The sequence below is a fragment of the Lynx canadensis genome, chromosome D3 (genome assembly GCF_007474595.2).
Source record: "Lynx canadensis isolate LIC74 chromosome D3, mLynCan4.pri.v2, whole genome shotgun sequence".
Lineage (NCBI taxonomy): Eukaryota > Metazoa > Chordata > Mammalia > Carnivora > Felidae > Lynx > Lynx canadensis.
Window position 1 is genome coordinate 81,095,391 of NC_044314.2, and position 25,857 is coordinate 81,121,247.

Below are 25,857 nucleotides of genomic sequence, written 5' to 3' on the forward strand. Positions count from 1 at the left end.
CCACACTCGCCGGGCCTCCCGGCTCTTTCGGGAGGTGTTGGAAATTTAGGTTTGCCACTTGTGTTTGATTTAGGAGATACACCTCAAAATGTCTTAAGCACCCTGTGTTTCAGATTTAGTGGGTAGGTAAATCTTAGATTTCCAACCGTGTCCCCTTCCTAGTCAGCTAGAAAAGGAAGAGTAAGGGAAGGTCTTTAGGTATGCAGCCGTGTGGGTTCATAGCTGGTCACCTCAAACTTGATGAGCTCTTTCATCGGATCTTTCTGAGAATTTGATGAGCGTGATGGACCTTCCTCCCTGGGAAAGAGTACACATTTGTACGTGCGTGCAGGTTTTGCATAGAGTTTGAGAGGTTTCTCAGATTCTCTGTTAAGAGCCCCTCCTCCTAGTAGGAAGAATGTTTGTTCTGAAGCCCTGAGTCCCACCCTCCTCTGGGTGGATGGCCTCTCGTCCTGGCGTTGCCTTCGCCATGGTGCCCTGTGCCTCCGCCTGCGTGCAAGGTCGCCGTTCTCTTTCGTGCACTCAGTGTTTTGTGAAAATATTTTACAGTAGGAGCGTTTTTAACAGTTTCTTAAAAGCTTCTGTGTAGGTTTTTTTCCCCCCACTTAACACATCCAGAACATTGGTGTTTGTAAATAAAAGTAATACGATAATTAAGAAACTTTTACAGGGTTTCTTATGTAACCTTGGAAACAGGTTCATATGATTTGAAAGAGCAGGTCTATCCATCTTTTTACTTCAAAGCAGTTCTACAGTTAACCTCTTGAATATAGAGTAATGTACTTCTCCTTTTATTATTTCCAATAATAAATTATAAATTACTTTATAATAATAAAATACCTTTACTGTTGCCAGGTAAGTCTAGCATTTTAGAATCTAGTAAAAATAGAACGTGCCACCAGCGTTATCTTTGTCATGGGCCGTAACTCCGGTCCAGAATTAGGGCAGGAAAGAGGACAGTGTCGATCCCCCCTTACGATTTCTGTTCCTTTCCGTGTCCCTTCTCTTCCAGTGCTGGACATCAGTATGCTCTCCTCCCAAGATGTGGTCCGTATGCTGTTGTCTCTGCAGCCCTTTCTCCAAGACGCCATCCAGAAGAAGCGCACAGGCAGGACCTGGGAGAATATCCAGCATGTGCAGGGACCGCTAACCTGGCAGCAGTTCCACAAGATGGCAGGACGGGGGACCTACGGTAGAACCTCTTCCCTCTTTCAGTTCCTTCATAGGTTGTTGCCGTAGAAACCAGCTTTAGTCGCTGCCAAGTCCTCGCCTCACTGACAAAATAGCATCTTTTTTTTCACGACTGTTAAGCTTTATAATCTCTTTTCTTTCCTAAAGTCAGTTTGGAGTTACGTTTTCTTAGCATCCTTGGCAGAAACAAGGTCAATGAGGAAAATGATCCTTAAGTAGAGTATCCATTAGATTTTCCTCATCTTCCTGATCCTCATTGTATTTTCATCAGGATGAACTTCTGAATTAGTTCTGTCAACTTCTTCAGAGCCGGGATTATCATGCTTAAAGGAAACGATGTAGTGCTGCTTGGAAAACTAACTTTAACTTGTTCTAGTCTGCCCTCTGATCTTCTCGAACCTCTGTAAGCATGTTCTGACTCATTTAAGTTAGGTCCTTCATCAGGAGCCATATAATTAGAGGATTTGAAGAGTACTGTTGAGAGTTACGCTGCGAACCTGCAAGGAAACTTCTGATGCCAGAACTAATACTAACGCAGCGGGGACCTTCTAAGGTGTCCTGGTTGTGGGAAGCACCCTCCTGAACTGCACTGTCGTTACAGGTTCCGAAGAATCTCCTGAGCCGTTGCCCATCCCCACCCTGCTGGTAGGCTATGACAAGGACTTCCTCACCATCTCGCCGTTCTCCTTGCCATTTTGGGAGAGGCTGCTGTTGGACCCATATGGGGGCCACCGGGATGTTGCCTATATTGTGGTGTGTCCAGAAAACGAGGCCTTGCTCGAAGGAGCCAAAACTTTCTTCAGGGACTTGAGCGCTGTATATGAGGTGAGAACGACCCGAAAATCGCTTTTGGGACATGAGTCCTCAGATTGTTTCTAGCTGTGGCTGAGTTTTAAAGAGCAAGCATCTTCAAAGGAGATCTCAAAGGAAATTTGCAGATAGTTGGAGGATGGAGGAGAGAATTAAGTTGGCAAGTTTTCCCGGAAGTCAATTGCTTTTCCCATCTGTGCTTCACATTTTGTTAGATTTAGAAGACTTTGCTCTACTGGCCTTACCACACCATGTACAATTCTGTCAGCTGTTTTTTCCTGATTTATGTGCTTGAGTTTAAGAGTGTTGCTTACCAGGGGCGGGTGTTCTGGCTGTTCAGAAGATGGCCTTTACAAAAAGAAAGCACATCTCTTTGTGGGCAGGGCTGGGGGGATGGGGGGTGTTCCTGAAAACAGTATGAAAATGTTTAGCTTGAAGATTTCTGTGTCAAAAGACGAGTTTAATGAATCATGTCCCGTTGTGTGTTATGTATTTAAACACTACGTTCATCTTAATACTAAAATTTTGATACAGGTTAATAATAACCATGATAATTTAAAAGCCAGGTAGATAATTTTGTATATTTATTACATGAAATACTATTGCTTTTGAAAAATTAGGATCATGTGTATCTTGAAGAGTAAGTTCCACATTTTTTCAGCCAGAGTATACGTACACTAAATTCTTTGTACCTTATACTTCTAATATCTTTCTTTTTGGCAAGATTAAATGAAATTAGTATTTTTGAAGAGCTGTGACAGGCATAGTATAAACATTACAAGGGTGTTTGTTAAATATGATGCCAAGTTGAATTTCAAAAATATGTCATAACAGAACATTCGCTATTTAGAAATGGATGGGTGCAAGCTTATGTCTTGCTACAAAAAAGTGAGGAGATGGTAATGTCTGAGGTGATGGCATCAGTTAAGCCCCTGGAGGAAACCCTCAGATCTAGTAATTTCTACACAGTGCCTGGTCCGTGGATGTGTAATAATATTAAATCATAAGGACCGTAACACAGGAAACTTGTGTAAGCAATTTTTTTTTAAAGCACGGCCCTTCTCTTGAACGAAGCCTTCAACAGAAGTTACAAAACATAAAAGGATCGAGGGATCTTTTTAGATCCTAATGACTTTATTAGGACTGCTCGTTTGGTCATAGTGTGTCCCTGGTTACGAGGGTTTTGTAGGGCCTGAGTTAGGCCTTCAGTTATCAGCTGTTATAAGGGATGATATGGGCTCTCCTGTTGTTGAATAGATAGTTAAGTAGCTTACTTCTCGCAGGTGTGTTGTATTAATTCTTGGCTGCAAGTGTCCATTTAATGTGCTAGAGATTAACAACAGAATCTCATTGTGCTTAAAACAACTATTTACTTTTAAAAAGTGATCAGCATATCCCCTGCTTCAGTGGCCTCTGCTCTTGGTGATCTCCAAATGTCTGTAACAGTGTAACAGATGGCCCATAAAATTTTAATGTTATCTTATGGGAAAACATTATGAGTCGGGATTACTTGAGAGGTTTTAGCGGACATATGTCTCAGTCAGCCTTAGTAGGCAGGAATCTGGTTAATTCTTTATTTGACCATTAGCAATCAGGTAGTACTCAGCGACCTTCCCTTGTGCGGGAGGAACTGGCTGGGTGAAGAAACATTTATTTTTCTTGAGAGGGGCCCAGTCCAGGTTTTGGAGAGGCAGATAGGAGTTTCAGCACACATTCTAACGAGCAAAAAGGACCAGCTCAGAACGTGGGTTTGGGTGCTTGTGTTAATGCGAAAAGAAAACGCGAGGTACTTCCGCGTGCGTGGTAGAGAATGTCGTCGTCCCCCCCCCCCCCCCCAGCACAGGCGTGGTTCCTGTTGTAAGTAACGGTCTTGTTTGTGGTGTAGATGTGTCGGCTTGGGCAGCACAAGCCCATCTGCAAAGTGCTACGAGATGGGATCATGCGCGTGGGAAAGACTGTGGCACAGAAGCTGACGGATGAGCTTGTGAGCGAGTGGTTTAACCAGCCGTGGAGCAGCGAGGAGAATGACAATCATTCCAGACTCAAACTTTATGCGCAAGTTTGCCGCCATCACCTAGGTAAATGGGAATTTGTTTGGCAAAGTAGAATCTGAGAAGTAAAATAGCAGATTGCCACCCTTTGGGAAGCAGCGTTCTGCTGCTTTTATCTCAGGTAATGTTGGTGTTCCATTACCGTATTTGTTTAGGTCTAATTTCTGCGTTCTGGGTCGTTAAATGCTCATTTTTACGTGCACAACATTCTTTAAAAGCAATTTAAAGTTGCCTAAAGAAGTCATATCTAATTTACTCCACATGTTGAAAACTTAGCAGCAGGACTTGGTATTAACTGCTTAAGTTAAACCCGCACTCCCAAGAGAGTCTTGGAAGCTTCTAAAGCCCGCTGCGCATAGGAGCGTGGTATACGCCGTGATGGCTCCGGAAGAGACCCCGGCCTCTAGGCTTGCGGTGAAGGCAGACAGATTCAGTCCGAAAGATTAATTTTCTCTTTGTTTTCAAATAAGCCTCTTCACCAGAACTGTCACACGTAGCCCCGTGTTCAGCTCCACATTTGCAGAGTATATAAGCCTATGCTCCAGCGTGGAGATAGCATCTTGGGTGTCATAGTCAGAGCATCACAGCCTGAAAACGTAATTTTCTGAAACCGTGACCGTTCTGCTTGCTGATTGGGTCTGACGCCGCGGATTGTCGCTGACGTCCTCTTTCTGCGTGTACTCTTTCAGCACCTTATCTAGCCACTCTGCAGCTCGATGGCAGCCTGCTGATACCACCTAAGTACCAGTCCCCACCAGCAGCAGCACAGGGACAAGCCACCCCCGGGAACGCTGGGCCTCTAGCTTCAAATTCAGGATCGGCAGCGCCCTCAGCCGGCAGTGCGTTCAACCCCACCTCCAGCAGCAGTTCCGGGAACCCCGCGGCAGGCAGCTCGGCCTCTGGGTCCTCTGTGCCGCCGGTCTCCGCCTCCGCCCCCGCCCCCGCCCCCGTTGTTAACCAGATCAGCACTACCTCTTCTTCAGGATTCAGTGCTAGCGTCGGAGGGCAGAACCCCGGCAGCGGGGCCGGTTCTGCAGACAGAACGCAAGGGAGCGCAGGCTGTGGCGGAGACCCGGAGCCCGGGCAGAGCTCCTCTCAGCCCTCACAGGATGGACAAGAAAGGTACGCTGCCCGCCGGTGGATGGTGTGTGGCTTCGGCTTGGACCCCGTCCCTGCTCTTCTGCACCCCACGCCCCTCCTCACCTCCTGCATCTCTAAGGCTCGTGAAGCACCCTATTTCCCTCCTTCCCAAAGGGAACTTATGACTGTCAGTCTGTGGCTCCGGTGTTAAGAAATCCAAGACTCCGTGTGAACTTACTGTTATTAAGCTTATTAGCTTCATAGGAAGCTGGTACTGTTAATACTATTATTATTATATGAACATAATATAGTATTAGTAAGCTGTTACCACTCACATTAATAGTAGTATAAAACATCTTTTTAGAATGTGGCCCCAAGGAAAAGAAGGAGTCGAAAAAGAGATCTCCCGTTTAAAGGAGTCGTATATTGTCATTTCCGTCTCTCTTGGTGCTAACGGGCTTGGTTGGCCTTCGTTTGGATAATACGAAACATATCAATGCTACATGCGATCTGTAATCATTGTCCAGGGGGTCAGTGTCCTCGGGAATTGATGTATTTTGTGTAATTTATATTTATTTGTGCATCTCATAAGTGACTCTCTCCGCAGTGTCACAGAAAGGGAAAGAATAGGAATTCCCACTGAACCCGACTCTGCAGACAGCCAAGCCTATCCTCCAGCTGTGGTCATTTACATGGTGGACCCCTTCACCTACACTGCAGACGAAGACTCCACTTCCGGAAACTTTTGGCTGTTGAGTTTGATGCGCTGCTACACGGAGATGCTGGATAATTTACCCGAACATATGAGAAATTCTTTCATTCTCCAGGTAACTGCCTGCAACTTTATTTTTAGCTTTTGTTGTTGTTTTTATGAAAGTAAATACAGGTCTGTGATTTCTTTTTCATTGGAAGTACATAAAGCTGTAAAGGAAATGATGTTCATAATTCTACCTTTAGATTAAGCCACCATCACCATTTTGGTGTATTTTTAGCCTTTTTTTGTGTATGTCAGTTTATAGAATTGAGATCATACTTTTAGTATTATTTTTAGTCCTTTTATACTTAACATTATTCCTGAATACTTTTCTGTGTTACTGAAAATTCTCCCAAGCAGCGTTTGTAATGACTGCATATTCTCCATATTTAATTATTACCATACAGTTAGATATTTAATTTGTTTCTATCTTTCACATTATAAACAAAGCTATAACAAACATCTTTCTGTGTAATCTCTTTTTCACAGTTTGGGTCATTTCTTAAAGTGGATTCTTAGACCTATAGATTCCTGTAAATAATGCCGGATTCCTTTCCAAGAAAGTTACACTTACTTACATTCCCTTTAGCACTGAGTGAGCATGCCTCTTTCACTACAGCCTTGCCAGCTGTATAGTGCAATAATTGTATAGGATTTTGATAATAGGTGAAAAATGATGCCTTGGGTGTTTGGGTTTTGTTTTACTGTCACTTTCACTAAAGCCATCTTAACAGAATTAAAATATCGAAATTAGTTACCAGAACAGATCGATTGTTTTTCGTTGTTGTGAAGTTTGTGTCTCTGATGCTTAGATAATAATCCCGAAGATACGATGCACACTATGTGTGTATATGAGAAAAAGGAGAGCTACATTAAAAAGCAAATTGTAAAATTTTGGAGCATGACAACAATAAATTGAGAATTTATCCCTCGAAGGAACAGGGTAATTTCTAAGTGACTGTAACTTGACCGACAAGATGGCACCCTCTTCTTCAATTGTTGGTGTACCTTTGTACTCGAGGATTTTATGCCATCTAAGGAATTAAGATTGAGTTATATTATGTTTGGCATTTACATATTTTATTTTACTTAATTGATTTTTTAAAGTTTATTTATTTGTTTTGAGAGAGTCCAAGCACGAGCAGGTGAGGGACAGAGAGAGCGCGAATCCTAAGCAGGCTCCGTGCAGTCAGCTCAGAGAGAGCCCCACGCGGGGCTCGAACCCACAACACCATGAGATCATGACCTGAGCTGAGATCAAGAGTTGGACGCTTGACCGATTGAGTGATCCAGATGCCCCTCTTGTATCTTGTTTTTAAGATTTTGTTTTTAAGTTATCTCTACACCCAGTGGGTCCCAAACTCACAACCCTGAGATCAAGAGTCGCAGCTCCACCAACTGAGCTACCCAGGCGCCCCTTATGTATTTCAAAACTACAGTTCTCTGCCCCCATTCAGCAAAGAATTCACGCCGTCTTGTCCTCCAGCTTTGCTGTTGGCGCATTCGACCCCAGTTTCTGGTTTTGTTTGTGTTTGTGTAGATCGTGCCTTGCCAGTACATGCTGCAGACAATGAAGGACGAACAAGTTTTCTACATTCAGTACTTGAAGTCCATGGCATTTTCGGTGTACTGCCAGTGCCGGCGCCCTCTGCCCACACAGATCCACATTAAGTCCCTCACGGGATTTGGGCCTGCCGCCAGCATCGAGATGACCCTCAAGAACCCAGAGGTAGGTAGTAGCACAGCAGAAGCTTCGGAAAGAGCACTCTGACGCGGGAGGTGCAAACCTGGCCGGTTGGTTGCCTGGTTGGCCTTCTGCCTTTATGAAGAGTGGTAGGTTTCTTTGATTCCTAATTTGAAACAGAGGAGATACTTCTCTCCACTTGTGAAATTTCGGGGATAAGAGGCCGGTGAACTCTCGGTGTTTTTTTGATGTAGGTCCTGAGGCAGCAACACACTTACCACTTTTACTTAGCGATGCTCGACTTTTCCTATGTTTATTTTGTTCTTTATTTTTTGGAAGCTAATCTGTGTGTTAAATCACTAAGTCTCTCCCTTCCCTGGCTCTTTGCTCCCCTGGTACCACAGTTGTTTGCGTGTGCGATCACCCTGCAGGGATCCCTCGTTTTCTGCTGCATGTTTTTATGGGAGCTTGCTCTCCCCTCCCTGGTCTCAGTGCTTTTTCTCTCCATCTTCTTACACCTGCTTCCCACAGATAGGCGCCTCTAGGGGAATTTGAAAGCACCAGACAGAAGTTGTACACTTCTTTTTATTTCACTAATCACTTTATCCTGAAGATAGATGAACAGGGCAATGTTAGAATTTTCAGAGCCTTCAAAAATCAGTTCCCGCAACTTTTATTGCATGAAAGATCACCCGTTAATAAAAGCCAGCAAATACCTCTTCACCAGAAAAAAACTCAGAAACACCAAAAACTGCTGATTTTAGTTGGTGATGAAAATTTTTCTGAAAAAACTCACTTGGATAAGTAAGAGCTTAGGGAAAAAAATGAGGCCTTTATAGTTAATAGCACACTTGTCCCTTGCTCCCATCAGAAGCAGCTGCTTAGCCGACAGCCACCTCCACTCTGTGGTTGTGTACAGTTTCTGTCTCTGGCTGTTTAGGTTGGTTTATTTTTTTGAGTTTTAATTTTTCCATTCTCATGAGCAGTTTATCTATTTTAGTTCACCCATTCGTGTTTTCTAGGATTAAAAAAAAAAAATGAGTTTATTTCTACTTGTTTCTTCTTTTGTCTCCAGAAATCGAGGTATTGCCTTTCTTTATAAACTTAGAATCTAGCCTGCATTCTGTCTCTGCAGAGTTGCCTGTTCTGGACATTGTATGTGAGCGGAACATACAGTCTGTAACCTTTCATGTCTGATTCTTTCATTTAGCATGTTTTCTAGGTTCATCCATGTTACAGCATGTGCATTTTATTTCTTTTTATGGTTAAATAATATTCCACTGTATGGATATACCACATTTTGGGTATTCATTCTTTGGTGTATGGACACTTGGGTTTTCCCACTTTTTAGCTATCGTGAATAACAACACTGCTGTGAACATTTGTGCGCAAGTGTCTGTGTTTACAATATTTTCCATTCTCTTGGTAAATACCTAGGAGTAGACTTTCCAGGTGTAGGGCGAATGAATGGATCAGTGATAAGATTAGCTTTGAAACTTTGAACAAATTATTGAATATCTCTAGGCCTGTGTTTTGGATCCCTAAAATGAAGGAATTGGATTAGATTCTGTCTCAGGTCTTTATTTTAGCTTTAAAATTCTATAATTCCATTATTAACTATTTTTTTATGATATATCTATATCTGTCTCTATTTTGGATATATAGTTTAGGGGTCAGCAACTATGACTGTAGCTGCAATCAAGCCTGTAGCCTGTATTTGTATGACCTGGATAAGAATGATTATTACATTAAAAAAAAAAGAAGAATGATTATTACATTAAAAAATGTTTATTTATTTTGAAAGAGAGAGAGGTCATGAGGAAGGGGCAGAGAGAGGGAGCGAGAGAACCCCAAGCAGGCTTGATGCAGGGCTCAATCTCACGAACCATGAGATCATGACCGAGCCGAAATCAAGAGTCGGACACTTAACTGACTGGGCCATCCAGGAGCCCCAGAATGATTATTACATTTTTAAAAAGAGAAGAATACTCATAAGAAGAGAGACCCATAAAGCCTAAAATATTTACTATCTCTTCTTGTAGAAGTTTGCTGACTGCTACTCTAGTTTATTGTTGAAATGTGTATAATAACTATAAATAATGGGGACAACTAAATTTGGTCACAGTTTAACTGCATTGTTTGTCTTACTGGTAACAGCTAATGTTTTGATTTCTTAAATCACTCATACACACACACACACACTCACACACAAGTATAATTTACACACTAAAAAGTACCTGAGCATAAGTATACTGCTTGATGAATTTTCACTAAATACAGCTTGTAACAAGCACAAGAAACAAAACATAAGAAGCCTGTTCCCTTCTAGTCATTCTACCAGTAATCAGTATTCTCACTTAAAGCAGCAAAGTTTTGCCTGGTTTTGACTTTCATGTAAATTGAGGCACATAATTTATATATTTTTGTGTCTGACTTCTTTTACTCAGTGTCGAGATTAATCTATGCTGTTGCTTGTAGTGGTAGTTTTTTCATTTCCTTACTGTTTGATATTCTGATTGTGTAACTATAACACAGTCTATCTTCCATTTTACTGTTGATGGGTATTTAGGTTATTTTTTATTTGGAGCTATTATGATTAATCCCTGTCCTTTGATAAACATATATATCCATTTGATTGGGTCACAGGGTATGTGTGTTTGACTTTAGCAGATATTGTCAAACACTTTTCCAAAGTGATTCATCACCATCAGTGTATGAAAGTTCTAGTTGCCCCACACTCTCACTGATACTCAGTGTTTTCTTTTTTATTTGACTTTCTGGTGGGTATATAGTGATATCTCATTGTGGTTTTAATTTTTGCTGTCTTGATGACTAATGAAGTTGAGCTAATTTACTTACTAAAATAGTAATTTGTTTTAATAAAGAAGCATTGGTCTGATTGGGGTTTCCTAGCTGATGTCACTTACACAATCTTTGTTTTCTGTTTTACCATTATTATTTACGTATATAATACTGCTGGGGGGGCAGTCTGTCGTCATTACTCCCTATTGGTTTCAAGTGCTGTTCTGGGTTTTGTTGGAAATGTTGAGTTGAGTGGCGTTATGTTGACACTGACTTTTATTTTGATTTCAGCGACCCAGTCCAATCCAGCTTTACTCCCCTCCTTTTATATTGGCCCCAATTAAAGATAAGCAGACGGAGCTGGGAGAAACTTTTGGGGAGGCGAGCCAGAAGTACAACGTGCTCTTTGTGGGCTACTGTCTGTCTCATGACCAGCGCTGGCTTTTGGCTTCCTGCACTGACCTCCATGGGGAATTATTAGAAACTTGTATTGTAAATATTGCTTTACCAAACAGGTGAGGAGCCTGCGTGTTTATGCTACATATAAATCGATACTGTGCCTTTCCTCAGATATGAGTCTGATTTTCCTGTCTAAATGCACTAGGCGCTGTGTGATGGGTGGGTTCTTTGGAATTTTCTGAGTTTTGTCTTACTAAGCGATAACTTTGACTCATCTGGGGACCCCTTCCCCACTTCTTTCTTTTGTAGGTCACGGAGGAGTAAAGTATCTGCACGTAAAATTGGACTACAGAAGTTATGGGAGTGGTGCATAGGTATTGTCCAAATGACATCCCTACCCTGGAGAGTTGTAATCGGCAGACTTGGGCGGCTTGGCCATGGAGAGCTTAAAGGTGAGAGACTCCTAAAGCAGTCAGTACAGGAAACAACGGAAAAGGGTTGAACTAATGTCCCTAACTGAGCTGAGGGAGAAAATGGTAGAGTTGGTAGTAAGAATAAAGCAGATTTATATTTCCTGATTCTTTTAAATGGACAGGATAAACCAGCAGTTTTTAAACTTTTCATTATCAACAAAACCATTTGCCAAAGAAATCTTAAATTTTGAACTCCAGTGTATAAGACAAAAAAGAATGTATTATTGTAAAAGTGGTAGTCAATTGAATTTCTAACATTTATTTTTGTACTGGGTCAGTGAGATCAAGTCAGTTTTAACATGAAAATTTAAAGAGAGATGGATGAGAGGAGAATCGATTTAGGTTTCTTTTATTATTTTTCATGATTGATGGTGATATAGTTTGTGTGTTTTTGTTTTGGTTGCACAAGAGCAAGACAATCCTGATTTACAAGGACAAGTAGGTGCAAGTTGGAATAGTCTTTACTCACGTTGCCACTGTCTGATATTTTTCAGCCTGGAAGCTTAAGAGAGCAGACTTTTTTTAAGTTGCATGCCTAAATATACCTGCCAACTGCTAATATTTCCTGTCATAAATGTAACAGTCAGTCACAGAGCACTAAAAGTAACTAACGACACAAGTGATCGGTGGCAGCAGCCTTGTCTGGCTTTGAGCCCAGCTCATTTGCTGTGCTGGTGTAGCTACTTTGCATGAGCAGTATGCATAGGCCTACCTTATTTTTTTAAAGCCTTATTCATTAATGACACATTTATAAGAAGTTCAATACATACATAGAGATGGGGGAAGTTTCCTTCTAAGGTCTCCACAAAAGCAAAGCACAGATTAGCTTGGTGGTTTTGTGCATGCAGGTGTATTAGAGCCGAGTCAGCAGACTTTCTAAGGAAAGGGCCAAGTAATAAATATTTTCAACTTTGCAGGCCAGCTTTTCACCATTGCAGCTTCTCAGCTCTGCCATTGTAAAGTCAGAGCAGCCATAGATAGATAATACCTAAGTGAACGGGTTTGGCTGTGTTCCAATAAAACTTTATTTAGCAAAAAAAAAAAAAAAAAAAAAGCGGTAGGCAGGATTTGATCTGCAGACCATAGTTTGCGGACCCTTGCATTAGAATGTGTATATTGTTTCTTTGCATGAAATTTATATCAGGTATTTGTGGAGTCCCTGAAATAAAACTCCTCATGCGATTCAGCTTGGATTATAGCAAGTGCTCTAGTCAGTGAACTATCAGGATTTAATAGCAGTTTCTACATGTATTAAATTACAGAAGTATAGGTAACTGTTGGGAATCTATTGTGTGCAAATTTTTTTTTACTAGTTATACTGTAGGCCAATAGAAAATATTACCCTTTTCATTTTTTAAAGAATAGCATACTTATAATGAATCTTCTATCAGTAGCCTGGAGGTCTGATGCATTGGGGGATTCATTTCATTTCTGTCAGAAGTCCTATCCTCTCTCCTGGTCGGCCTTGTAGTCAATCTTATCTCTTAAAGGGTTTGAGCTACTCTTAACCCTTGGGAAAAGTCAGAATAGAAAAGGAGAAGAGGGGATAAAAACGTAGCCGTGTCTAGTCACTTGGTGACTGTCTTGGACAGTTACGAAGGCCATTGCCTTCCCTTGTATAATTTTTCAGAAGGGGCACTCTTCTTCTCTTTTACGGGAAAGGGATAGAAGTGTGACTGATCCCATCAAAAGGTTGAGAGAAAATGTACTTTTGAGGGATAAAGACACCAAGAAGAGCCTAGTGTACAGGAAATCAGTTTACCAATCTGTATTTCATCCCTTTGGGGATGTAAGGCCCGCACCACATTGCATTTCTATGGGAGCCTGTAGATTTCAGTTAGCTTTGTGAATTTCTGTTTTTTATCACCAGTGTTTGTGATAAAATTCAGGTAATGCTTTTCCTTTCTTACTTGGTTTTAAATACAGAACTCACACCTGTTTGATTTTTCTATAATTTTTAAAAATACATTCTCCATGACTTGGCCACTTTTATTTTAGCCACGTCAGTTGGAGGTTTTTTAGGAATAAGAAACAAGAAAAAGTTGTTCCTTTCACCTCTTCACAGGGAGATCAGCTTGTTTGAAAAAACTATGTGAAAGCAGAGAACCTGTGGTGGAGTAGTCTTTCGTTGGTGGGACACGATATGGGTGGCAGTGTGCTGCCACAGGAATGTGATGTGTGTTGGGGGTCAAAAGAGAGGTCTAAGTCCTTTTCCATTCCTGGAGTAACATAACCCTCTACAGTTCTCTGAGTACACATAGTACCTTTGGGTGAAGGCAGTAAACAAATACTAGAAAGAAAACTTAGGCCAGCGTTTTAATCTGAACAATTAGTGTCACATCATTTGGAGCGCTTCACTCACACCCATTGTTTATCAGCTCTTTGGGGCCTTCTACGAAGGGTTCCCCTTGTTTCTGCTCAGCTTGCCTTTGCCGGAAACAGTCAACAGACAGCAGTAAACAGAACTGAGGTTTGCCCCCCGTTGTGCATTCTTCTAATGAAAAGGGCTGATAGGGGCAGTGAAAGAACCAGACATGGAGTAAGAGGAGGAGGAGAAAGGATGGAACAGACTGGCCTCATCCTCAAAGAACATTTGAAGCACCTAAATCTGTTTGGGTCTGTGCCGGACTCTCCCAGGTCATTTCAGACATGATTTCAGCATACAGAATAGGAGGCCTTTTGTGTCTTCGTTAATGACGTGTAAGGGAGGCCAAGTAACATTTTCTTTGTAACGAGGAGGGGAACCTGTGTAAAGCCTTATTCCCTTTGGGGCCCAGTCCTGGAAATTCAATTACCAGGCAAATCCGGTAAAACGCTCAAACCTCCTATCACGATGAATTTCTAAAGACTGCGTGTGACTGTGATATTTGGTTTCAGATTGGAGTATCCTCCTTGGCGAATGTTCACTACAGACAATCAGCAAACGGCTCAAGGACGTGTGCCGGATGTGTGGGATCTCTGCCGCTGACTCTCCCTCTATCCTTAGTGCCTGCCTGGTTGCCATGGAGCCCCAGGGGTCCTTTGTAGTGATGCCAGGTAAATCTCCTCTTACGTTTTCATTAATTAGGTTATCACATCAGTTCAGTCCATTCTGTCTTCAAGTCTACAGACAAGTGTAGAATAGATCTTTATTATCTTTGTGAGAGAAGATTGTATTTAGGGTTCAAAAATTTGGTCTCTTCTAAGGGGACTGGTCTGTGATTTTGTTATCTCTGTTGACCGTAGTTTGGAAGACAGCATAAGTCCCGGATATGACTGAGAGCTCTTAGAGTCGTGGCCAGTTACTGTTGCCCGACCCTAATTTGTTGTTAGTGTATGAGGATCACCCTCCAAAAACCAGGAAAGTGAACACCACCCTGATACGTGTTGGAGTGTGTGTTTGAAGACACATATTTGACGGAATCTGTAAGCAGCCTCCAGAGGATATTTGCAGTGTTTCTGATGTGGTTGCGGAGGAATGGTGAGGCAAATAGAGCTGGAAGAGTTGGCACAGTATCCGGCCCGTGGTAAGCTCTCAGTAAATGCGACTCCCAGTGTGTGGATAGCCAGAAAATTGTGGCCACAGAAGTTTTAAAAAATTAGCAACTAAGCAATTTGGTAATTTTTTAGCTAAGCAGTTTTATACCTTTTTTTAGTCTGTTCTTATCCTCCAGTTCTCTCTGATCAGATGGGAGATTCCATCCCCATAAAAACCAGTAGTGTTATGTGAGATGATGTTATTTGTCATCAGTCCAGTGAGAGGCAGATGTCCTGTGTTGGCCTCATTAGGCCCCAGGTTACTTGTTGCCTGCACCGCTTGGGCAGATTTCACAACGTCTTTGTTCTGTGTCCTCACGATGAAATGGGGATAATAGTTCTACCTCAGGGTAGCTACGATGACTGAGTGAGATGACGTCCGTGAATAAGGAGTTCGGCACAGAATCTGGCACGTAGTAAGCATTCAATAAATGTTAGTTATAATAGTTACTCACTGAATGGTACCGTGTCTACAGAATTGTGTTATTTAGGAGAAGTTTATAAATTGTGAGCAACCACAGGAAAAGAGAAAATAGATCTATTTTAGAACTACTTCTTAAATAAGTAGTTAAAACATAGTTGGTGGTGGGGCGCCTGGGTGGCTCAGTCAGTTGAGTGTCTAGCTCTTGATTTCAGCTCAGGTTGTGATCCCAGGGTGGTAGGATCGAACCCCGTGTTGGGCTCGGTGTTGAGCGTGGAGCCTGCTTGGGATTCTCTGTCTCTGTCCCTGTGCCCCATTCACACACACACACACTCTCTCCCCTTCTAAAATACAAAAGTAGAAATTTAAGAAAAAAAATTTTTGGTGGGCTCAGTCTGATTTTATTTTAACCTTTCCCATGTTCAGTGAGGCTTGGATTATTACAGCCCTGTGCTTAGAGTCTATTTCTTGGCAGCTGTTTTAACAGTGAGGTCGAACTTCAGATGTGTATCCATCCTGGCAGTTGTGTCAGACTCCTGTCTCTCCAGTTCAGGTTCTCCTGTAACTTCGTTTCTGGAGTTACTTACCGACGCACAGAAGGAATTGGTACACTTCGCTCTCTTTCTCTGTCTTTTTGAAAGACGCTGTCACAATGGGCTCTGTATTTGGCCGAAGCACCGCGCTGAACATGCAGTCGTCGCAGCTGAACACCCCTCAAGATGCCTCCTGCACACACATCCTGGTGTTCCCCACTTCGTCAACCATCCAGGTGGCCCCGGCAAACTATCCCAACGAAGACGGGTTCAGCCCCAACAACGGTGAGTGTGGAAGGCGCGAAAGGAAAGAGCTCCAGGTCTCCCACAGGAGCAGAGCTAAAGGGTGCGCTCGGCGCCCTGCTGCATGTGTTGCAATAAGCAACGTAGAGAATGTGAAGAGGGTATTCGGGGTTGGGGCAGTCGGTCTGGCCTTGAAGATTTGTGTGCACTGTTACCGAGCCCAAATAAATATTTCCCTCTCTCGCATAATTAGGGTTCTGTTTATCACTAAAGGCAAAAAAATACCCGGTTGTAGTGTCCTGCACATGGGTGCCACTCTTGCAGTAAATAGTTGGTGATCGGATTGGAGAAGGATGAAGACCACTAGGCATGAAGTAGCTCCTGTCTCTAGCGGTCAGGGGGAATCCATTATTTGATTATTTGATTTGATTATTCTTAATCAGTGTTTTTGGTTTGAATATCTATTAAGGCATTTGTTAAGCAGCGGCTGTTTATAAACTGTAAAATGTGCAGTATTATGTAGCCATTTGCATTGGTTTTTGAAGAATTTTTAATACCTACCAACATTTACTCTTGTTAAATGGGGAGGGTAAAAGGATACCAAGTTTTATATACAGTCTGATCATAATGGAGTAACGATACGCGAATAAGAATTGTAGCAAAAATGTTCACGGTAATTGCATTTTGGGTGATAGTTTTCCCTTTTTATACTTCTCTTTCCAAATTTTCTGTTGTGCGTGTACCTTACTTTTATAATGTGGGAGAGGATTTCTTAGTGAAAACATCATGCTTTGATCTGCTTTTGGAATAGGTCTCCAATTTCAGGGCAAGTTCACACCTATTAACATGCATTAATTCAGCCTCTGGTATTTTAGATGCTAATTGGATGCATGGACAGAGTCTGCTGTTTTCTTGGATGGTGTCAATTTTAACTTTGTTTAATAATTAAATTGCTTCTTTAGCTGTTTTGCCATTTTTTTATGTGCCCTTGGAGGCTCTACAGAGCGTGGAGTTTTGTTTTATGTTCTTTATTTCTCCAGTCTGTTAATACTTCACATTAGAAGATCATTGAACAGAATATAAAATGAAAAAAACAATTTTCAGTACCTCCCATCCAGTAGACACACATTAAATCTTCCCACGTTGTTAACAGCATGCACTTGTAATGGTGATGGGCCAACAAAACAGTATGTTGTTGAAGTTGCGGATATAGATTATTTTTGAAATCTTTGTGCTTTTTCTCCCTCCTTTCTAGATGACATGTTTGTTGACCTTCCATTCCCAGATGATATGGATAATGACATTGGCATCTTAATGACTGGCAACCTCCATTCCTCTCCCAACTCCTCCCCAGTTCCTTCCCCAGGCTCTCCTTCTGGAATTGGTGTGGGCTCTCACTTCCAGCATAGTCGGGTAAGAATGATCTGAAGTAGGGCCTTCAGGGGCAGTAATCCTCCAGAAGTGTGATTGCCTGCCTCTTTGCTTTGTGCGCCTTTCTTCCTGATGGTCTTGGTCCCTGGTGTGAGCGAAATCAGTGTGGAAAAGTGACTCTGTAGTTGTTCTGTTTTGAATGATGGCAGGAATTTGAAAGAAATGCGTTCTTATTCCCAAAAATGTTCCTGATGAATATGTTTTATCAGCAGGAAGGCATTTTGCAATGACTGTTTTCTTAGCAAAAATTAGTTTTGGTCGATTGGTTGCTGCTTCCCAGTTATTTCTTATTTTTTGCCAAAATAGTGGCTTTTCAGAGGCTAGTTCAATGGCCCTGCTTTTTTAACACGTAAAATAACTGTGTTAATTGAAGAACACATTGTTGATGGTTGATTATTCTGAAATGAGCCTTAGTGTTCTTGTTTCACATCCTGGTGCCTTTGTTTATACGGTTCCAGTCTTTTCTGTAGCTAGGTGCCAAAATGGCAAGGGCCCACAGGTTGATTTTGGAGAAGTGTCCAGGTTAATGCCCTAGGATTAAGACAAAACACCAGAGTTTACAACCAGTTTCACCTTTAAATATCCCAGGGATATTGGAGGTGGATTAACAGAGGATTGAAGAGTTAAAGGTTCTGCTATAGCTTGTGTTAACTTTGTTTAAAAGCTAGATGATTCATGGGGCGCCTGGGTGGCTCAGTCAGTTAAGCGTCCCACTTCAGCTCAGGTCATGATCTCATTGCTCATGGGTTCGAGACCCATGTCGGGCTCTGTGCTGACAGCTCAGAGCCTGGAGCCTGCTTCCAATTGTGTGTCTCCTTCTCTCTCTGCGCCTCTCCCACTCACACTCTGTTTCTTCCTCTCAGAAATAAATAAACATTAAAAAAAAAAAAAAAAAGGTAGATGGTTCATGCCTTATTACTCTTTTGTACCTTCTGTTTAAAATATGAGATTGAGGGTTTAAGGCATAGAAAAATGGCTATGTCGGGGCGCCTGGGTGGCGCAGTCGGTTAAGCGTCCGACTTCAGCCAGGTCACGATCTTGCGGTCTGTGAGTTCGAGCCCCGCGTCAGGCTCTGGGCTGATGGCTCAGAGCCTGGAGCCTGTTTCCGATTCTGTGTCTCCCTCTCTCTCTGCCCCTCCCCCGTTCATGCTCTGTCTCTCTCTGTCCCAAAATAAATAAACGTTGAAAAAAAAAATTAAAAAAAAAAAAAAAAGAAAGAAAAATGGCTATGTCTAATATCTTAAAGTGGGCAGGAATAACCAACTCTGCTCACACTCATTTAGACACAGAGTTGTAGTTAGAGGACTTAGGTTTCTGTCTGTGGAACTTTATTGCCAGCCTGGAGTTCACTGAAGGACAATCAAGAGAAAAGATTTAAAACGTTAGTCAAAGAGCAGATAAAACCAGGGAAGAGCAACTCAGTAAACTATCCTCATGGAGCTACCTCTCTCCCATTTTTCCTTTCTAGAAGGAAGGGATTTTAAATGTGTTTATTTCCTCCATAGTCATTTGCCAGTTAATGACAGTTTATTGGTTCTTTGGAGATTGGTGTGATAGGAACCAGGTCCACAGATTTTACATTAAGTAGTTGTAATTTAGGATTAATGTGAATTCTAGAGGCAAATAGCAACTAAGAGTGCATGCCTTAGAGTTTGGTAAATGGAGCTCAGAGTTCCAGCTGTATGGCTTCTAGCTTTGTGGCATTGAACAAACTCGCTTGACCTGTCTTAGCCTTAGTTACCTTATCTGTGAAATGGAAATAATAGCAACTCCCTTTCTGTAGTGGTGGTTGTAATTTGGTTTATCCATTAACAAAGAATTGGTAATTGAAGTGTAAGGTTAGTTTTGTAAGAAACAGAGGTTTGCTGTATTTTCTGCCTCTGTTGGAGCCTCAAGCCCTAAGTCTGTAATGGAGTGTCAGAGTTTAAACCGCACTGTTTTCTGAAGCTAGTCAGGTGGCCTTTTCTCGGTCCTCAGCACCTGCAGCCCGCTGACCCCCCCGAGAGGCTTTCAGTATTTCCTCTTTCTGAACCATTAAACATTCTTTGATATCCAATTAAGACATTACAACAGGGAAAAGAATTTCTTCAAGGCTGGGGTAAGTTTTTATTTTTTAACCAAAAATACAACTTGATGTAATAGTTGGGGATGATTTTTTCCCCTGAAAACAGAAGGCCTTTGAAAACAAACGATTACTTATTATTGCTTGCATAATAATAATTGCATAATTGCTTTCAACCCTTGAAGCCAGCTAAAAGAATCAAAGATGAGGAAAATGCCAGTTGCAGAAATGCACAGTCAGGCTCTTGCAGGAGTCTTGTATTTAAGGAGATGGCGGAGAGTGAAAACAAGGCCTCTTCACAGGCAGATCTCCCCCTGCTGGGAGGTCAGAGACACTGGCGCCACCCAAAGAGCCGTGAAGTGTCCTGTTTTCCCAATGTCCGTGTTGTTGACAGTAGACGGTCAGGTGCGGTTGTGTATTTTAGTTGGTTGCTGGTGAAGGAGCACCTGGGCTCGGGGGCTCCCTCAGCTGCCGGAGTCCATTCTTCCCGCGTGTAGTTGGATGCCGGATGCCACGGAACGCACCCAACATTTAACAGAAAAGAAACCAGAGCAAATAAACCTGTATTTGCTTGACTGATGTAGTTAGTTTTGCTGGTACCTTCTGCCTGGGCCGTAGTTTTCATCCGATGTCTGTCCATGCAGCAGGGACCGTGCCTCTCCTTGTTGACCTTTCTCGGTCACCTGGCGTTTTTGTGTGAAAAGCTGTCAGAAGGGGGACTGTGATGTGCAGAGGGACTTGATAAAAAGTTGATTTTCAGAGCTTTATTTGAAGTGTCTGTCACACGCTGATCATGCTCTCGGGACTTTGTTTTTCAGAGTCAGGGTGAGCGTCTTCTTTCTAGAGAGGCACCCGAGGAGCTGAAGCAGCAGCCCCTGGCCCTTGGGTATTTCGTGTCAACTGCCAAAGCGGAGAATCTCCCCCAGTGGTTTTGGTCATCGTGTCCCCAGGCTCAGAACCAGTGCCCCCTCTTCCTAAAGGTTGGTTTGGTGTCATATTTGAATTTTGGGGGGAGGAGTGACTTCTGCTGAAATTGTCTCAGTCACCACAGTCTCGCCGTGTCCCCTGTTTCTTTCACATCTACTTATACTCTGAGGACATTTTCATTACAGTTGCAGGCGGGGAGCAGGATTTAGGAGACAAACCCGAAACCACATCACAAGGGAAGCAATCACGTTAACCCAAGGAGGAGACTTTGTGGGGCCCTCAGGGCACATGTCGGGTGGATACGTGGTCGTGTGTAACAGTCTTTCTCCCAAGTCCACAATGCATTGCCACCAGTGAAGTTAAGCTTGGGTGGATGTGATCATTGTGGTCTGAACTCTCCCCCTTTGCCCCCCCTCCCCCACAAGCTTCAGCTTTCTTCATTAGAGTAGGGCAAGAGGCAGCTAAATTTACATTTATTTACACATGCTCCTTCCTGTATGTGTCTTAGAACCTTTTAATGCAAATTAAGGGTTAAAATAAAAGATCTCCTACTTCCAGTTTGGATGAAAGAACCTGGAATGAAATCCATGCCTCAACCACAGATTGGCAAAAGGCCTGAAGTTTGACAACATGCTCCATTGGCAGAACTGTGGAGAGATGGCCCTGGTGCCAGTAGGGCAGCCAAACGATACAGCCCCGCACATTTCCCTTTTGATGCAGCGAGGCCACCTCTGGAAATCTATTCAGAAGAAACTGACAAAACCAAAAAATGATAAATGTAAAAGATTAGAAACACCGGAACGGTCCACCAGTAAAGAACTGGCCGAATAAACCAGTGTATCCATTCAGTGGAGTGTTAGTTATCCATAACAAAGTGAGGATGATTATAATGTAATCATTCTGTGGAGGGTAGGTTACCTTGTAGTAATTGATAAAGTGTGTGCAAACACACACACACACACACACACACACACACACACACACACACCCCTACTTGTATTTTCTGAAAGGAATAACGGAAGGTTAAACCAAAAAGAATTGAAGCAGTTTCTTTCAACTAATGGCTGTAACATATTATTATGAAATCAAGGAAGTTCTACCACATAAGTCGGTGTCGTCTTTATTTTGAATTAGACTTGTCACTGTGAACCTAGATTTATTTTCTCCTCTTAGGAGAGATACACATATTTTTTAGCTCGGTCTACTGAAAAAGCTTACGAGCAGCGACAGGATCAGGAAACAGTGGTCTTGCTGCACTTGTGGTTCTGAAATACCATTTATCATTCAAAAGAAACAGAGTTCCTTTGAAGAATTGACTGATTTGTAGGTCTGAAGTAAGAAATATTCAAGATGAACCTAGGATGTGTTGTCACACCTAAAAGCAAGGAAGTTACTTAAGATAATTAGAGTTACTTCAAAGGGCCCGCCAACTGGAGGGTTCCCATTGCCCAAGGATGGGACAATTTGAACATAAAAAAGAACAATGGTAGCAGTAGATTGAAACAAATCCAAGGGTTCGTGCTGAAAACCAGAATATTTTAGTCACCCTTTGAAGCTACTAGAACAACAGTTCGTTAGTCTGAAACCTAAAAAATAAAGAAGCATTTACATTAGCTGTCCTCAACACACTGCCTGTCTCAGTTATTTCATAACGTGTGCTAAAGCCATGATAGCGGGTGGGGCGTGCCGGGAACCTGCTGACGGCAGCGATGAGCCGAGCTGCACGTGGGGCGGCGCACATTCACGCCTCTCGAGGTGAGGCATAGGGAGCACGTAGCGCCAGCCAGGAAGTGTGCTTGCACCCCGCGCCCTCCCCGTCCCCCAGAAGGATCTGAGCCGAATTGAGCCTCTAGATCTATCCACTTATGGGAAGTCAGGATGGAAGAACGTGTTACACAACCACCACAAGGGCAGAGTCGGCCGTATCCAGGCCGTGGAGATGGTGGGGCCTTTTACAGATGAAGACCTGAAGAGGCACGTTATCGAATCATTTGTGACGCACTGGTATTTGCAAAGCTAGCTTTTTTTCCCACCTCCAGGGTGTGGAGTTCTTTGGGATCACATCAGGGTTACCGAGAGCTTAAAACTGAGGCTCCTGGGAGCTGAGAGGCCGGGAAGGTAACCGTGTTTGTTCTCTTGCCAGGCTTCGCTGCACCACCACATTTCTGTAGCACAGACGGATGAACTTCTCCCTGCCAGGAATTCTCAGCGGGTTCCCCATCCTCTTGACTCCAAAACCACATCTGACGTTTTAAGGTAGATTGTTTTAAGGCAAAATAGCAGTTACAGCTTGCTACAGTCTTTCTTTAGTTTTGTTTTTCCAAGGTGTTTACTTAAAGTGTGGAAAAGGCGCTGCCTTTTGTGCAGCGGAGTACCGTCTGAGCGGCCAGGGAGAGCTGCGTGCAAAACCCCGCATACGAGCGCGGGTCGGGGAGACTGGTATTCTTGGTTCCGTTTGACGCGTGTGTGCACGTACAGTGGCCCGTGCTTCCTGTGTAAAGGAGACGTTTTATGGTGATGAAAACAGACCAGAATTAGGGGTGGGTGGTTAGAAGACCGAGCCTGGGACATAAAGCACTTGGCTTTGAAAGTATTTTGTACTCCCCCTGACATAGATTATATAAATAAAATTGGAGCATAAATTCCACAGTTGGGAAATATCTCCCAGAAGTGTATGCTAATTCTCTCGCACTTTAACAGACCATGAACATTCTCCATGTACCTTGAGGAAGTATGCACGCGTCTCCTAGTGTTCGCTAATAACTCTTAAATGACTTAGAAGTTATAGTTAAGCGAGAATCCAGTCGCCATGATTTTTCAGGCTTTCAGGGTCTGTAGTGCAGCACTGTCCAGTAGAACCATAATATGAGCTGTGTATCTAATTCAGTTGTTTTTAGTAGCAACATCAAAATAATAAAATAAATGGATGAGGTTAATTTCAAAAATAAATTTATCAGCTTTATCAAAGACACATCAAAGTAATATCAAGTATACGAAAAGCGGTATCATTTCAGTAGTTGACCCACATGAAAATATTCATGAGCCATCTCGCCTGCTTTTTTAACATACGAGTTCCTTGAAATCCAGCACCTCTTTTTGACATACAGCGTATCCGAATCCACTTGGTGGCCGTGGCTGCCATACTGGACAGTGTGGGTCTAGATGAGGTGGGCACGGGGGGAAAAGAACCATGAGGAAACCCGGGGGGCAAGCGAAAGACTGACATATACGGAGCCTCGTCCTGCTGACTTGTGGAACGTTAAGATGTAAAAGCACCGCTGTGGCCCGTGGCCCTGACCTGTGTACTCTCTCCGGCAGGTTCGTTTTGGAGCAGTACAACGCTCTGTCCTGGCTCACGTGCAATCCGGCCACCCAGGACCGCACCTCCTGCCTTCCCGTCCACTTTGTGGTGCTCACTCAGTTGTACAACGCCATCATGAACATACTTTAATTGGAGAAGCACTTGTTCTCTCTGGCTCGGTTCCTCCTCCCTGCAGCCTGAGTCCAAGGAACCTGCTACACTCTGCACGTGCCCCACACGCTCTTCTTGAGAGACTGCTCTCCACAGTCCTGCACTGTGACTACTCCTCGGCAGGCACATGTCATTTCTGCAGTGTTCATTACCAGAGTGATGCATTGACACTTCTCTCATGGACCTGGAAACTTCCATAAGCGGTGACTTCTAGCCAGTGTTCTGGTGTGTGCAGCCCCGAACCACGGGTCCACAGGAAGTTTTTGGTGGTGGTCGTGGTTTTAAGAGGGCAACAGAAGAGACAGTATCCTTTTGCACAAGTCTGTGTTTCCAGTCTCCGTTTAAGAACAAGGGCAGTTTAGCCCTTTTGGATGAAATCCTCTAGTTACTGGTGTGTGGCCTGTGGGTTACCTGAACTCCATCATCTGGAACTTTTTAAAAATAAGAACCAGCTCAAGTATATGATTTCATAATGGGGTTTCTGTCTCCCTAGTGGTCCCATCTAGGTTGGCATGAATGCTTTGGTCGACTTCATACCTGTGTGTAGATACAAAAGGTCTGGAGACATCTTCATTTTGTTTATTTATTTTAAGTTGTTTTGTCATATGTTTTTTTGTGACTTTTACTTTTTTTAAGTCATGAGGACCAGGTACAGTAGCTGAAACCCAACTCAGACCCACCATAGGATTCTTTGACTACATACCTCTGTCCTAGAAGCCGGAAAAGGAGTGAAAACAGATTGGGGAGACACGCCTAAAAAGTAATATATTCAAAACCACCCAGCAGTAGGCTTTATTAAGAACAAACTGGGTAAAACATTCTGCCATGTTTCTTATTAAAAGCGGCCAGCGTTTCATGAAGGATAACATTTTTATACAGAAGGCAGTCAAGCTCCACCCAGAGCCATGGAGGCAAGTACCTTCATTAGTTTTATATAGTCACAACGGAAATATATTTTCTAGTGAATTCTTATTGAAAGCCAGGTCTCTCCTCTCATTAGATCAAAAGGGACTCATGTACATATCATAATTGAAAGTGTTTGCTCATAAAATCAGTTATAAATATGGTGACTTTTTTCTGGACCATAGGAATATTATTTCAAAGAAATATTACAACTTAACCATTAAATTAGTACTTGAAGTTGAGCCTTTGTGGTGGGACTTTTTAAAAAAAAAATGCCTTTTTAAAGCATTAATGGCTAATTGAAGTATTTTATGACTCCTCATTCCAGGCCCAAGAGGGTTGTCTTTAAGACCCCGTTTCTGACCCTGACGTCGCAGCGCGTTTCTGTCTGAGGGCAGTGGGCGCGGGCTTGCCTCCCGCAAGCCGCGCTGGTCAGGCTGTCGAGCTCTAGTCATCTGTGGAGAGAGAATCATGCAAATTTTAAAGTTCTTCCAAGAGACTTCCATATCCTGGTTATAAAAAAAAAAAAAAAAAAAAAAGAAAGAAAAAAAAGAAAAAAAAAGAAAATGTAATAACTGATATGATTTTGTAAAAGTATTTTTCTTGAAATAATCTAACGTTTAAAACATTATATTAAAAAAAAAGTTGTGTGGTGGGAATATGTAAGCAGAGAAATAACTTGTAAATGGATAATTATATTCTCTGTACCACCAGTTGGGGGTGGGGGTGACTTTCGCAATGTATAGGTTAAAAAAATCTGATATATCAAACCATTTGTATCTAATGTGTACAGTGTAAAATTGACTTTAAAAATATTGCAGTGCTATTTTTTCTTAATCAGAAAGGAAAATTCTCAAGGCCTTTTGAAGAGCATAGATGATGAAGATTGTAAACTTGTATAAAATTATCTTGGTGAGAAGACAAATTGTAAAGTAGATATTTGTAATCTTTTACCACTTTGGGGTTGCTTTTTTTTCCCAGAATTCATCAGAACTTTGAATTTTTTTTTTTTTTTTTAATATGGGCTGTTTTTAATGCAGGGGCTTTTCTTCCCTAGAAACCCAATTCTAAGCAAAAAAAGAAAAAAAACACAAAAAACAAAAAA

At 42.4% G+C, this 25,857-nt stretch overlaps 1 protein-coding gene across 2 annotated transcripts in view; it reads left to right on the plus strand.

The window, feature by feature from the left end:
* MED13L (mediator complex subunit 13L) overlaps positions 1-25,272 on the plus strand; it is a 304,666-nt gene extending 279,394 nt beyond the window's left edge. For both annotated transcript variants that reach the window (XM_030335708.1, XM_030335707.1), the window contains exons 18-31: positions 1,013-1,192; positions 1,793-2,016; positions 3,887-4,079; positions 4,742-5,174; positions 5,740-5,959; positions 7,427-7,615; positions 10,664-10,887; positions 11,081-11,223; positions 14,122-14,280; positions 15,823-15,999; positions 17,213-17,370; positions 20,269-20,430; positions 22,521-22,633; positions 23,696-25,272. In XM_030335708.1, coding sequence (XP_030191568.1) covers positions 1,013-1,192; positions 1,793-2,016; positions 3,887-4,079; positions 4,742-5,174; positions 5,740-5,959; positions 7,427-7,615; positions 10,664-10,887; positions 11,081-11,223; positions 14,122-14,280; positions 15,823-15,999; positions 17,213-17,370; positions 20,269-20,430; positions 22,521-22,633; positions 23,696-23,828 — 2,708 coding nt within the window. In that variant the 3' untranslated portion in view covers positions 23,829-25,272. The remainder of the gene's footprint in view (positions 1-1,012; positions 1,193-1,792; positions 2,017-3,886; positions 4,080-4,741; positions 5,175-5,739; positions 5,960-7,426; positions 7,616-10,663; positions 10,888-11,080; positions 11,224-14,121; positions 14,281-15,822; positions 16,000-17,212; positions 17,371-20,268; positions 20,431-22,520; positions 22,634-23,695) is intronic.
* Positions 25,273-25,857: the final 585 nt, after the last annotated feature.